The sequence below is a fragment of the Misgurnus anguillicaudatus genome, chromosome 22 (genome assembly GCF_027580225.2).
Source record: "Misgurnus anguillicaudatus chromosome 22, ASM2758022v2, whole genome shotgun sequence".
Taxonomy (NCBI): Eukaryota; Metazoa; Chordata; class Actinopteri; order Cypriniformes; family Cobitidae; genus Misgurnus; species Misgurnus anguillicaudatus.
This window is the reverse complement of record NC_073358.2, coordinates 42,432,761-42,447,356: the sequence shown is the minus strand read 5'-3', so window position 1 is coordinate 42,447,356 and position 14,596 is coordinate 42,432,761. Positions and strand designations below refer to the sequence as shown.

The following is a 14,596-nucleotide window of genomic DNA, read 5'->3' as shown; positions in this document are numbered from 1 at the left end:
GGGCGTCATTGACTTACATTCAAAATCATGATCTAAATTCACCCGGTTTATAAGGGATTTATAAAAAAACATTACGTTTTTTGACATTAAGCTACACGGTCAGCATTATTTCTCTGAATAAGTTTAGGTAACTTGTAAAACTAACATAATTACAAAACCAGCAAATTATTGCATGCGTAAACGGTACAAAGCATGATTATTTATTTAGATTTCAGAATGAGCACGTTTGTCATTAATACTAAATATGCTGCGGTCTGTCCACTTATCTGATACTGTAATGAAAATGAATGTATAGTAACTTACTGTTTAAAAAGCAAATTGTACAACTTTCAGTAAATAACTATGTACATGCTTAGGACGTTTGTGTAGTAATAATGTACAGGGAGACTTCAGATATAAAAACGGAGACCAGTAAAGTGATGTTTTATCATTAAAATCTGATAACGTCCATTGACTTATGCTCATGTTTGGGCATACCAATATGGCAGCGTGGTGGCTTCACAATAGAGGGTATGCACATGACGTCACCTTCGGTGTAAGTGCCTGCGGTTACCCCTACTGAGTGGCAAAAGACAGAGCGGCAGCATTTGAGTACAGTGTGAAGTCAGCGAAAACATGGGGAAAACACATCTAAATGGGAAAAAGCTGTTGTGCGATAGACTGTACTAACAGATTAAAAAGAATTCGGAGCTATCATTTTACAGACTGCCAAAAACACAGAAAGGAGAAGAAAATAGATAGTTCATGCCAACGTCCACAGACCACAGGTGGGTTGACAAGTTGCTAAGGTCACTATCAAGCAGAGATTTTACTTTCTACTTAAAAGTATTTTTTCAAGTATTTGTATTTTATCCGTGTTTTTCTTTGGAAAACATACATTCCAAAGCATATTATCATAATTTCATAAACACAAGTTTTATTTTACATTTAATATTTAAGTACATTAACATACTTTTACTCAAGTAAAAGTACACAATTTTAATGTAATTAGGTATTAAATAAATTTTAATATGCAATATTAAAGAATACACAGTATGATTCTATGCTTTAGAATGTAGTGAAGTAATATGTTTCCCAATACAAACACCCTATTAAAGCACAAATGCTTGGAAAATGTAACTAATGTAACTAAGTATTGTCCACCTCATGTCCAACTAAATTCAATTTAAGCTGATAATAGTCAGTTTTACTGGCATTTTCGCAGTAGACGCTATGAAAACCAGCCATTTTGCCACTCAACAGGGCGTGCTCCGACATGGTCACATGGAAAAGTGACGTCAATGCATACCCTCTATTGTGAAGTCATGCACAATCCAGTCATTTATATAGATCAGTGGTCCCATCTCATTTATTTTGACAGTATGCTGATATGCGAGTTTTCAAAAGGGAAACATGTTCTGCATCCTCTGGATGCTGCATTTCATGCGTGTGTTTTTCTCAGAAACGGTTCCTGTTTATCTGTGCCACAACCCATATTTGTTAGGCCAGAGTTGATGTGGTTTTTACCTGAGTTCATTGTTTTTTCAAAGTCAGCGGCTGTTGAACCCCTTTACTCCTTATGCAATCATGATCGAAAGGGCTGGACATTTCCATACAATGGTATAGTGCTCAAATGGACAACTTTGTTTCTATCATCTTATCTGTGTGGGAAGTTGATAGTTCACGACTGCGGTGCTTTGAAAATATTCAGTTATTTTGTGTCACAACTTCTCTTTCATCTCTGCATCATTTCCTGCAGATACCTCCCTGAGGATGCATTCACACATCTGGTCTCTCTCTCTCTCTTTTTCTCTCTCTCTTTTTACTGATTTTTTAGGATCTTTACTTGCAATTTTCTTCCCCCTCGTATTCATATTCCCTCTTATCATTTTCTATCCCCCTCCAACGTGTACAGACATACACTAATTAAAGTAGTGTTAATTGAGTATTTAGGATTATGCCTCCTCCACACTGCATGCTCGCTCAAGGGCAGTCCAGGGAGTGTGAAGGACATCCCATCCTTCATCGCTCTCTGTCTGGCCTCCAATCCAGCCGCATCCCAGTCTGACCTGGGACTTACCTTGCCCCCCTCGCCCTGACCCATGTCTCCCGCGATGGGACGTCAATGTGTTTTCGCGCAAGGATGCGAAGATTGCGTCTTTTTATGCGTTTCTCTGTGCACTGTATGGTGTGCGGTAATGAGAGATGGCATTTAGAGAACTGCTGCTCTGACACACGGGCACTCAGTGCCAGCCGCGAGTGATTAAGGACAGAGGTCATTCCGCTAATTACCCCCCTGCCATCCCGCTTCCTGCAATCTTCCCCCTCCCGCTTTCTCTCTCCGATTGCTTCGTGCCTGGCAGGACTGGATCATTTGTACGTACGCCAAAAAAGAGACGCATGAGTGAATACACTCAGCAATGATATTAGATGGCTGGTAAATGTACAGCGTCAAAAAAGCGAGCGGACGCAATGGATCATTTCTGCTAAAAGAAGAGGAATAATGGGTAGTAAATGGACAGGACAGAACCTGCGTAATTCACTTTGCTCACTCTTTCTCACCGTGTTTGCCACCACACACACACAAACACTCAATAGCTCCTGTTCTGTAGAAAGAGAGAGAGAGTGGGGAATAGATTGCTGCCTTCCTCAAGGGAAATAATTAATCCGTACAAGGCTGTCGCATGTCGAGATGAAGCAAGTGTGAAGCATTTTGCCCAGGAGGCATTGCAGACTGTCGCCCATGCAGACACCTGTTAGAGCGCCTGCCCCACATTAACATACACGACACACACGTACAGCATTGCAAACAAGAGAAACCACAACACACCTCACTCCACTGAGCCGGTTTGTGTGTGCATGTGTGTTAGTATGTGGTTTCGTACTCGCCTGTTTACCGGTGTATGTTTCACTTGCGTCTGTTTCATGTTTGCGCTGTGGATTTGTTGTCGTGTGTGTGTGTTTTAGTTGTGTGTGTCTGTGTTTATCACAGGACGCCATCTGCACTGTGCTCGCGAGCGTGATCACAGACATTGAGCACCAATAAGTCACGCAGGCCTGAGCCGATAAAAGATCTCACAGGGGAAGGTTTGTGTGACAGATAATGTTAGTGTAATTTTCTAGGGAGGGGGAAGTGTTAAGAAGCTAGTCAGATTGTGTTTTTAAAGTTTGTCCATCTGGTTCTTTCTTAAAGGGATTTCTTTTGAACAGTTTAGGCAGATGTGTATATGTGGCAGTGCATTACAATGTATACATTTTATCAATACGTGGGTTCACTGGGCACATGATATTTTGCGCGGCTAATGCAAGGCTGTGGAAACAGTACTGGACATGAACTGATTTTTGAAACTTTTTAAAAAACTATATTATTAAAACATATTGGGGTGGTTTCCCGGACAGGGATTATCTTAAACCAAGACTAGGCCTTCGTTTCAATAGGAAATATAACAAGATTTAACAAACATGCCTACTATAGTAAACATTACTGGTGTGCATTTTGAGGCAAAACAAAGAGCGCTGATGTATTTTAAAGGTTGCGTTCTTTCTGTGTTTTTGAATCTTTGATTGTGTTACAGTGCGCAATATAACATGTGTTCATGTTTCACGTGAAAAAAATGCGATATTTTTCACACAATTTACTTATCTGTATACCACTGCTTTCAATGCAGTGTAAAAAATTAGCTGTAATTATGCAGCTGGTTGCCAGTAACTTACTGTAAAAGAATACGTATCGAGTTCTGATTGTGTAGCTTGTTTAGTGTGTTGTGTTGTGATTCGATAGCAGCTTAGCTTGCCGTTAGCTTAGCTGGCGACTGACGTATTCCTGTTGGCCGAGTTTAGTCAAAAACAGTTTTATTGACCTCATTAAAGCAGGAAATAGAGGGCTGTAGTCCAAACAGGCCGTTCGCTGTAGGGTTTGAATTCTGTTAAAGAAAATATATCACCTGGCAGTGAACTTTGAGCTTTATCATTTTACAAGTATTATTTATGCTATTATAGCAACATTACACACTAACTAGGGTTTAAAAATGGGATCAGAAAGAACGTGAACTTTAACAGTGCGCAATATAAAGTGTTCATGTTTCACGTGTAAAAACGCGGTATTTTTCACACAATTTACCTATCTATATACCGCTGTTTTCACTGTCCTCAAAACGGGCTGATGTGTTCCTTGTTCTATGAACTCCCTCCTTCAGAAATATGTATCGAGTTCTGATTGTGTAGCTTGTTTAGTGTGTTGTGATTCGATAGCAGCTTAGCTTGCGGTTAGCTTAGCTGGCGACTGACGTATTCCTGTAGGCGGAGTTTAGTCAAAAAACTGTTTTAGTGACGTCATTAAAGCAGGAAATAGAGGGCTGTAGTCCAAACCCGCCTTTCGCTGTAGGCTTTGAATTCTGTTAAAGAAAATATATCGCCTGGCAATGAACTTGGAGCTTTATTATTTTACAGGTATTATTTATGCTATTATAGCAACATTACACACTAACTAGGGTTTAAAAATGGGATCAGAAAGAACGTGACCTTTTAAGATGTGTCACTGCAAGTTGTTTTCAGTTTGGACAGCTCTTACATTTATTTTAGTCTAGGACTAGTCTAATGCCTGTCCGGGAAATCGCCCTATTATGATGATGGTGATGATTATTGCCATTAGTATTGTTATTACTGTCATTATTTTTATTATTATACGTTATAAAAAGTCTGAGAAAAACAACTAGAGGACGTGTTGGTTATGACAGATGTTTTTGTTATTACTTTGATTTAATAGTCACTTTCATCTCACTTGCATCAGCAAGGGTCAGCATTGCATACCATATTAAAGTTATTGGCCAGCTGAAGAGTAACACAGTTATTCTTTAATTTGTCGCTTAAAGGGATAGTTCACCTGAAAATGAAAAAACTGTCATTATTTACAAACCTGTATAGATTTCTTTGTTCTGCTAAACACAAAAGAAAATATTTGTAATCAAACAGGAAACGGGGCACCATTGTAGGAAATAAAATACTATGGAAGTTAATGGTGCTCCAAAACTGTTTGATTACAAACATTGCTCAAAATATCTTTCTTTGTGTTCAACAGAAGAGTAAATGATGACACAATTTTTATTTTCGGGTGAACTATCCCTTTAAAAAGTGTTTTTTAACCCTACTTATAACCCAACCACTGTTACTGTTTAGGAAATGGCATTAACCAGGAAATATGGTTTTGAAAATCCGTGATATCTACTTTAAACTCTCCTGTCTTTCTCTTCACCCTGTTTTCATATCAGCAGTAATAGCCAGAGGTCTTTGTGGGTTGGAGCTGCTCTCTATGGCCCGAAAGACCTCTAATCCCTGTGGCCTGTGAAGTGTGAAACCCTTTGATGGCAGGTCGGGTACGGAAGCCTGTTGACAAACAACAAAAGCGAGGCCAGATAGAAAGACCGCAACGGCAGGTTTATCTATTGTACGAAAGCATTCGACAGACACCCTAAATATGGACCTGTCACCTAAAAACACAGGGCATTAGCAATAGCTGCGCTTTAATGATAATTATCGCGTTTTCGCCCCCATCGCGCAGCGAGATTGAAGGGAGGAGAAAGATGGGAAGCTAAGGGAGAGTGACACGGCAAAGCCTGTTCCTTAATTAAACCGTGTGATGATCAAAGATATTCACCCGATCCGACCCCCCTCCTGTAAAGGAGATCAGAAAGTTGGCTCCGTATTTGCATACGGACCAGCGACGCCGCTTTGAAATCTACGCTTTTTTCCGTTTTGGAGCCAATGAAGTGAGAAAACTGTCAGTCTTGTCGCACACACACACATGCGTGCCGCTCACGAACCCTCCCCACCCATCCTTCTGCGCTGGCTGTCGGGAAAACATCAAAGCACCGTGGCGCTGCTGTCACCGAGGGGGTTGAAAGTGTCGGCCCCTGCTCTGGCCCTGCATGGGCTGGACAGATGCTCGACAGCCCCCATTTCATCTGACCCATTTAGAACAACTCCAATTAGACTGTGACAGCGAGGAGATGAGCATCCTTTCATCCTCTGCCCGAGAAAATGCCAACTAACGTACGGGCTTTAAACACGCCGCAGATCTCTGTAGCCTCAGGAATGCTTTTAAAAGAGTTAATAGACATAAAAAAGCTGGTACATAATGGCGAATCATTAGAATTATTTGGATTTTTGTGTGATTGTTGTTTAATATGTGACCTGACCTTTATCTCACAGACTTAAATAATTGCATACAAGTAAATTGTGTTTTAAAATACAAGGTCGGGCCATTAAAGTGAAGAGCACCAAGTAGTTGCAGTCTTTGTATAAAAATTCATTAAAATTGTTAAAAATCAAGTAATATGGGACAATAGATGCTAAATTGTAAGTGCAGTCATGACCAAGGGGCATTGTTAGGGACCTCCAATTTTTAAAATAGCCTTTTCTTAGTAAAATTATGTTACAAAATTATTTCAATGTTTTGATTAAGAAAATCTATTTTTCTACTGAGATAAAGTTCTTGGCATCTAAACCTGCCCAGGATTAAGATAATTGGCAAAAGTTGGCATTTGTAGTTAAAATGCACTCTTAAAGGAAAACACCACCATTTTTCAATATTTTACTATGTTCTTACCTCAGCTTAGACAAATTAATACATGCCTATCTTTTTTCAGTGCATGTACTTAATGTTTGTATAGGGCGTCATAAATGTGTTAGCATGTAGCCTAGCCCCATTCATTCCTTAGGATCCAAACCGGATCCATGTTTTCCCTATTTAAAGACTGTTACACGAGTAGTTGCACGAGTAAGTATGGTGGCACAAAATTTTTTTAAGCAGATAAAAATTATATCTGTATTGTATGGCGTATTGAAGAGCACTTAGTTTGCAGCACTTTGACCTCGCCGCGCAGTAACATCATCACTACTGGCTACTCCCCCTATCGCTCAAACTTCTGTCAATATTACTGTGCCTTACCCTAATTTTTATCTCCATAACAAAATCTGAGATGACCAGACATGTACTCTCGTTTTTTATGCAAATATCAAACGATCATTCAGCATTCAGGTCTAAAACTATCCATATTTTAGAGGAGGAAATCCTTAGATTGTTTGAAGGAAAAACTGTGTACCTGTTCTAAACCCATCAGTCCAGCTGTGATGTATGAAGAACGAATCATAATAGCGTGCTTTGCTTCGGTACCTCTGAGCCTGAAAGTCTAGCAGTCCACGAGAGCACAATAGATTCAAGTTTGGTTTAGGAACTTTTCAATATCAGGTTGTCTGTCTGTGATAGAGTTGGGCATGACAGTGATCCAAAAGAGAGGTGTGTTTTAACAACAGCAGCAGCACAGACAGATGCACTTGTGTATTTTTGAGAGGCACGGTCCCAATTCCATTGAAATGCAGGTCTGAAGCAGGTTGCTCAAGCGAGACATCCTATAAATATACATGAAACAGTTTTGGGTAGAGGTATGAGTTCGACACATCCCAACCACTACAAAGCTGTGTGTACCAGCTGCAGGTGTTGGTTTGAGGTTTACTTTTTTCTTTGTGTGTGTTTTACGTACAATCATTGTGTACAATTAATGGGACATTCCATTTTTTTGGAAATATGTTCATTTTCCTGCTCCCCTAGAATTAAACATTTGATTTTTACTGTTTTGGAATCCATTCAGCTGATCTCCGGGTCTGGCGGTACCACTTTTAGCATAGCTAAGCACAATCCATTAAATCTGATTAGTCCATTAGCATCGCGCTTAAAAATAACCAAAGAGTTTCGATCTTTTTCATATATAAAACTTGACTCTTCTGTAGTTACATTGTGCACCAAGATGGACAGAAAAACAAAAGTTGTGATATTCTAGGCAGATATGGCTAGGAACTATACTCTCATTCAGGCGTAACAATCAAGGACCTTGCTGCTGTAATTTCGCTGCAGGAGGTGTAGTGATATTACGCAGCACCTGAAAATAGTCCCCTGCTATTGAAAGTTACCAAGGGGACCATTTTCGGGCAGTGTGTGGTATCACTACGCCTGCTGCAGCCATGTTACGGCAGCAAAGTCCCTGATTATTACGCCAGAGTGAGAGTATAGTCCTAACCATATAGGCCTAGAAAATCACAACTTTTAATTTTCCTTCGGTCTTTGTACATGATGTAACTACAGAAGAGTCAAGTTTTAAATAGAAAAAAGATCGAAACTCTTTGGTTATTTTTTGTGCGATGCTAATGGTCTAATCAGATTCAATGAATTATGCTAAGCTATGATAAAAATGGTACCGCCAGACCCGGAGATCGGCTGTATGGATTCCAAAACAGTAAAAATCAAATGTTTAACTCTAGGGGAGCTGGAAAATGAGCATATTTTCAAAAAAAGTGGAGTGTCCCTTTAATATACAATCAATAAGAAGTGCATCGCTATATTGGCCTATAATTGGTATTGGCAGATACATTTTTTTTCACACATTCTGGATTTCGGTCAATTGTTAAAAACAGCTGATATCCATGACAGATTATATCGGCGAAGAAAAATATAATTTTGCAAGAGAATTGCAGTTTGTACGCTCAATGAGTTAAAAGCAAAACTATTGGTATCCGAATTCATAACTTTCGCTTTGTAGTCAATGCAAAGGTGCGAATTGACGCAAACTCATGTGGGGTGAATGGCGCAAAACGGGTGGCATGATTGCCGCGAAAACACAAGCTTTCAACTTAAGCGAAGCATTTCCATGACACAAAGTTACTTTGCGTTTGGTGTGTACACATCATAAGTGATGAATATCAGTGTCATCACATTCCTAGTTTTTAAGCAGTTTGCTTAATGCAAAATCATCACTTCTGTCATGGGCTTTTATTTTTAAAAATGTGCCATTAGCTTTTTAAGTGCTTAGAGCACATGGATGATGTAGATTTAGTTGCATTCGTGATTATACTTTGTCGGTTTAATGGAAGACTTTTAGACAGGTTCAAAGTGTGCCAATCTGAAATTTGACAACTCCCTTACAGCTGGATCCCTCGAGGTTGGGGAAAATCACTCTGACATTTGCTGACGCTGTCATTTGCGGCAGTGTAATTTTAGTCCGAACGATAAAAAACAAGCAGAAATGCTTTCCTTTAAAATATCATTTTTGCAAGGGTTGGTAGTCATTTGTGGCAGTTGATTTATCACTTGTAAATTGAGTGCTTTGCCTGCTCCCCCTCTGCCTTTTTTGTAGCACTGAACTAAGTAGCCATGAAATTGCCTGAATAATGTCGTTTAAATCCAATCTCACCACGGCCCTTCACCTCCGCTCATCCTCTGCCTCTGTTGCTCTTTCCTGTTGTTTCCCAACCTCTTTTTCTCCGAATCCCGAAAGCCCTCAGTTTCTCAGAAGAATCCAGATTCAGGGTGCTTTTATCAAGGACAAACAGGGTCCTGCCGCATGGCCACTTTGTCTTCCTGTCTTAAGAGGGTTAGACATTAAGTCTTATTAAGTTTTATTGTTTTCTGCTCTGACCAACATATGTGCAAAGTCCTACAGTTTTAATAGGAGTCGTTTTTATAACATGACTTTATCTCTAACGCATTTTGCACAAAGCTCGATCGTGTCGCAGTTTCTCTATACGATCCTTCATTCATCCGGCTGAAAAAACCCGGTTATGAAATCCCATTGGGTGGAGTTTTAGAGGTTTGTGGGAGGGGTAATGTAGGTCTGTCTCCTCATTTAGAGATTGTCTGATTGAATAATTGAGAAATTGGCCTGGTCAGGGCTAAAGAACTGCTGGTACTACTTATAAATCTCAAATGTGTCAGTGCAATTAAAGTCTTTTATACTCTTCTATACTTTCTGCCTGCTCTCCTTTCCATCTCCATGGGTAACCCAATTTTGAACAATAGAAAGGCCAAATTAATTTCACAAAGCACTGGTTTAATAATGCCTTAGGTGCCTAATTTTGAGTTAAAAAAGAGCTATTTATCTAGGGATAAACGTCCTCTGGAAGAGACAGACAGACAGACAGAGAGAGAGAGAGAGAGAGAGAGAGAGAGAGAGAAAAGTGGGGTGATAAAAATAAAATACAGTCTCTATTGAGATGCAGATTCGATATTTTATATAACACTTTTAATAGCCATGTCTGTGGTTTGTACATTTTATGCCGACTTTATTTCCAAAACGAGTTGCAATAAAGTGCACAAATCAGATTAATGGTAATAGCCAAATGGGCAGCTCAGCTTAAACAGTGCTGTCTGATAGGGCCTGGATGAAAAGCTGAGCCGACCAGTGGTGAGGCAAGGGCCTTTTATATGTTGAGACATAAAAAGCAGAAGTGGGCGGTTGTCCTGAAATGGTTCACTAAGATTTTAGGGTGAAACTTTGTTACATACTTGGAAGTGACAACTCTGTGACCTTCAACTGAAAGAGTGATGTGCTAATAGAGGCCTTGGCTAGGAACAAAAGGACCTCGGTCTTGTCAAGATTAAGCTTAAGGTGATTTGTAGATGTCCGTAAGTCAGAGAGGCTTCAGAAGATGTGGAAATAGAAGTTCATTGTGTCTCTACATGTAGATTGAGTTGACCAATGTGTACCTTGTACATTAGACAGACAGACAACAGTGTATACAAGCCTGTTGAAGCCTGACTCATGCTATTCTTCTCTTTGCTTTGCAGGTGAGCTGACTGTCCCCATGCCTTCCCCGCGCTACCCCAGCGCAGCAGAGCTGGATGCCTATGCGCAGAAGACCTCCAACACCCCGCTGTCCATCAAGATCTTCCCCACCAACATCAGGGTCCCCCAACACAAGCACCTTAACCGGACTGTGAATGGATTCGATACCACCGGACAACGCTACAGCCCCTACCCCCACATCCACACGGGGGCCTACCAGGGTCTGTTAGCGATCGTCAAAGTGTCAGCCTCATCGTCTTCATCCTCATCATCATCTTTTGTACCCACCGCAAAGGGCGTTCTCAAAAACTCAGAGGGCAGGAGGACTAAGTTGTCTCCGGCGCAGATAGCAGTGGCTCCTTATCCGCCTCCGAGCAGCAGCACTTTAGCTCATTGCCACGGACAGATTGTGTACCATACAGGTCATCCCAAACCCCCGGAGGCCACCACGTTGCCGGTTCCCCCAAACGTCACTGTGGCCGGCTCCGTGATTCCCGTGGCAGGGGGCCGAGGACTGAATCTCCCTCCTCAGTCGAACCTTCCCTCCATCCAGAGCATCATTTACCAGATCAACCAGCACTGCCAAGCCCAGGCTCTGCAGCAGGTGTGTCAGAACGGGACGTCTGCGGGACACCCAAACCCAAGCCCATCCAAACCAGGCACCATCAACACCTCAGGGGGGACTTATCTCACCAGCGTGGCTCCACAGGGAAACATTGCCTATTCAGGGACGGTGCTGCCAGGGCAGAACGGGGAGGTGATGAAGGCCGGGGTGTATCCCGAAGGCATGGACTACCTGCTGTGGCAGAAACAACAGCAACAGCAGCAGGCGGTGTTAAGGATGTACAGCGGGGGAAGCGGCGGAGGAGGCGCCATCAGCAAGTCGCCCGAAACCTGCGTCCCAGGAGGATCCATCATGCTGGGCGGGGCTCAGGTGTCCTCCTCCAGAGGTTATCCGATGACGGCCAGTACGAGCGGTGGGGGTGGGCTCGACAAGGTCAGCTCCTCCCCTTTGAACTGTGTGGGTATGCACGGGAACTTTTCTGTCGGGCAGTACTTCGCACCTCCATGGAACAGCGTCTTGGTTACGCCAGACAGCGACTGCTACAACCCTCAAGAGTTGCCGGGAGCTACGAGCACAGCTGGACCGCCGACGGGGCACAGGGAGCTGGGATTTCCCCATCATCATCATCATCACCAACACCCTCATCATCACCACCATCATCATCATCACCCTCCCATAGACAGCACGGGTGGTCTGTGCTGCAGTTTCCCCAGTAAAAGTCTCTGTAATACGGCAGTGTTGAGCAGCAGTCTCCAGTCACTGGAATATCTCATCAATGACATCCATCCACCCTGCATCAAGGAGCAGATGTTGGGGAAAGGATATGAGACCGTGTCTGTGCCCAGACTGTTGGACCACCAGCACGCACACATCCGCCTCCCTGTTTACAGATAAGATAAGACGGGAGGTGGGTCAGGCTGACCAACATAAAGACCTACTGGAAAATCTTTAATCAAAAACTGTGGATGTTGTCATTGCGGATTGCCTAGATTTGCAGTGGAATTTGGTGGTACTGCTATAAGCAGACAAGGAAGATCTGGATCAAAACACGGTGAACGAATGCTGGAAGTCGATCGGCGCCTCTCGGCTCAGAGCTGAGAGGGAAAAGCCGGCTGTGAAATGATATGTTGCAAGATCCTAAATGTGGATTCTGTGATTCGGTTTATTTTTACCAAGAGGGATTTTTTCCAATCGTTCTATTTGTGATTTTCCCCTTTTAATTGTTTTATCAGACTAAAATATTGTTTTGGGTGAGAGTCCAAGTGGTTTATATGAAGTATATATGGCCTCATTGTGAGTATCTTTTGATTGATGATGATGACAATGATGATGGTCTTAAAGCATTACGGAAATAACAACATAAGAGGTAAAGGTACGCAAAGACCAAAAAAAGCACCAAGATCAGTGCTTTTATGTGAAGTTAACTGATATTTCATTGAATGAGAAAGCTTAGCGGTTTATTATGGTCGTAGAAATTGCACTGCTTGAGGTGTAAACATATTTGTCAAAGTACTAGGAGGTTGGAAATTAGAAGTTTGAATATAATGTATTTAAAGAACTTGAAGACTTGAACCTATTTTTGTTGTTTTATATATATTTGTAGTATATAATATGCATTGGCTGCTAAGGGAATAAGAGTGTAAAATGCTTAGTTTTTTTTTATGTTTCATATTAAGAGTCTTTTATTTCAATTATTTGATTCTCTTTTGGCTGCAGTATAGTTTCTGCTGTTCTCATGGTGTTATCATCACCAAGGGCCAAACAACAGAACGCTCATTGATTTACCTACACTGGAATCCACACTCTCCAAAAACGCAGAAGAGCTCCGTTAGGCCGTTCAGGTATTTTTGGCTTAATCTTATAATATTCCGACATGCCGAAATGCCTTTGAGTCCTGGAAATGAGCTGTCTGGTTTTGGAAATCTTAATTTCCGAGCGGAAGGTCTTGATTGGTTAGGGAACAATTAGCTCCTCCCTCATGGCTTTGAAGAAGAACTGATATAGCTAGATAGCCGATAGGCCGGATTTCGCCGCACATACACAGACTCGAGTGGAGTTAACCTATCGAAGGTGTCGCTTGACCATTCCTACTTTTAAAAAAAAGATGAAAACAATCATTGTGGTGCCTCTCTCAGAGGTGAAAGGAGGACGAGCGTTCGTCTCGGCTCTACGCTAGTGGTTCGAGCCGCTCGTAAGCTTTGTCTCAACACTGAAATATTTATTCCGACTGTGACTTTCCTGTGAATGTACTGCACTTAGATTACTGAAAAGACTAATGCCTTGTGGGACAGAGAGGAGGGAAATAAAGAAAAATTGGATGGGCACAGCAGTCCTCGGCGTTAAATTAGCATTTCTTTTGTCAGTCAAATTTCACCGGTAAATTGAATTTGGAAACTCGAGAGAGGCGACGGGGGGTTCCTGTCGGAGGCATAAGCTGGCTACAGTCTAGATTTATGAAGTGCAATTATTATGACTGTATTAACAATTTTGTTTTCTCTGAGCTTACACCAAAAAAATGTAAACTACGGCTGTGTCTACATTCCCAATGTACCACATACTCATTCCCTTCTTGTTTTGAGGTGCAAAATAAACTGATTTCAAGACTTTATTGAAAAATCCATGTCTTTGCTTTGACCTTGTCTTTATTCAAAACGTTTCCTTAAACCCAGGGGTGTATGGATTATAAGCGTATCGGTTTTGCTCATGAATATTAACTGTGTTGCTCGTCATACACACATCAGTTTAAGCTGATTTGCTAAAATGCTTGTAAGTAGGCTCTCGCAGTTGAAGGCTTAGTGCTTGTGCATTGGTATGGTAAGGTTTATTGCTGGCGTGACCAGTTAGCAAAATCTTCTGCTTGGTTTTAAAGGGAAATCTAATTGCTTTTTTGGTATAATTGTGTTAAAGGCATAATTTGTCATAATTTACTCACCTTCATGTTGTTTTAAAACAAAAGAAGATATTTTAATAAATGATGGTAAGCATTGACGGTACCCATTGACTTCCATAGTATTTATTTTTCCTACTATGATGTGTACTTACCATCATTTATCAAAATATATTTTTTTGTATTCAACAGAATAAAAAACGTGTAAACAACATGAGGGTGAGTAAATGATAAAATAATTTTTGGGTGAACTATCCCTTTTACCTTATTAACTTCTAAAAACTAGTGTTCTACAAAGCATTGACAAAATTTACACTTCTAAAAAGTGCATATTAGTCACTCAAAGGTACAATTTGCTACCAAATGTATGCGGGTCAATGACGTGACATTAATTATTTTGTGTCTGTATGGATAAATTTAATGTAAAATGGTTAAAATTTCAAAATAAATTTGCAGATTTCTTGCATACATTCTCCTTTTGAGGACCAAGTTTAAAATTTCAGGTTTTATTTCATTTTGAAAGAATATTTGGGGGATAATTGCAAAAATGTC

The 14,596-nt window shown here is 41.0% G+C and overlaps 1 protein-coding gene across 4 annotated transcripts in view; it reads left to right on the top strand.

Annotated features, from left to right (window-relative positions):
- fam222aa (family with sequence similarity 222 member Aa) overlaps positions 1-13,777 on the top strand; it is a 63,403-nt gene extending 49,626 nt beyond the window's left edge. For all 4 annotated transcript variants that reach the window (XM_073861219.1, XM_073861220.1, XM_055198675.2 and 1 more), the window contains one exon: positions 10,595-13,777. In XM_073861219.1, coding sequence (XP_073717320.1) covers positions 10,595-12,051 — 1,457 coding nt within the window. In that variant the 3' untranslated portion in view covers positions 12,052-13,777. The remainder of the gene's footprint in view (positions 1-10,594) is intronic.
- The last annotated feature ends 819 nt before the right edge of the window (positions 13,778-14,596 follow it).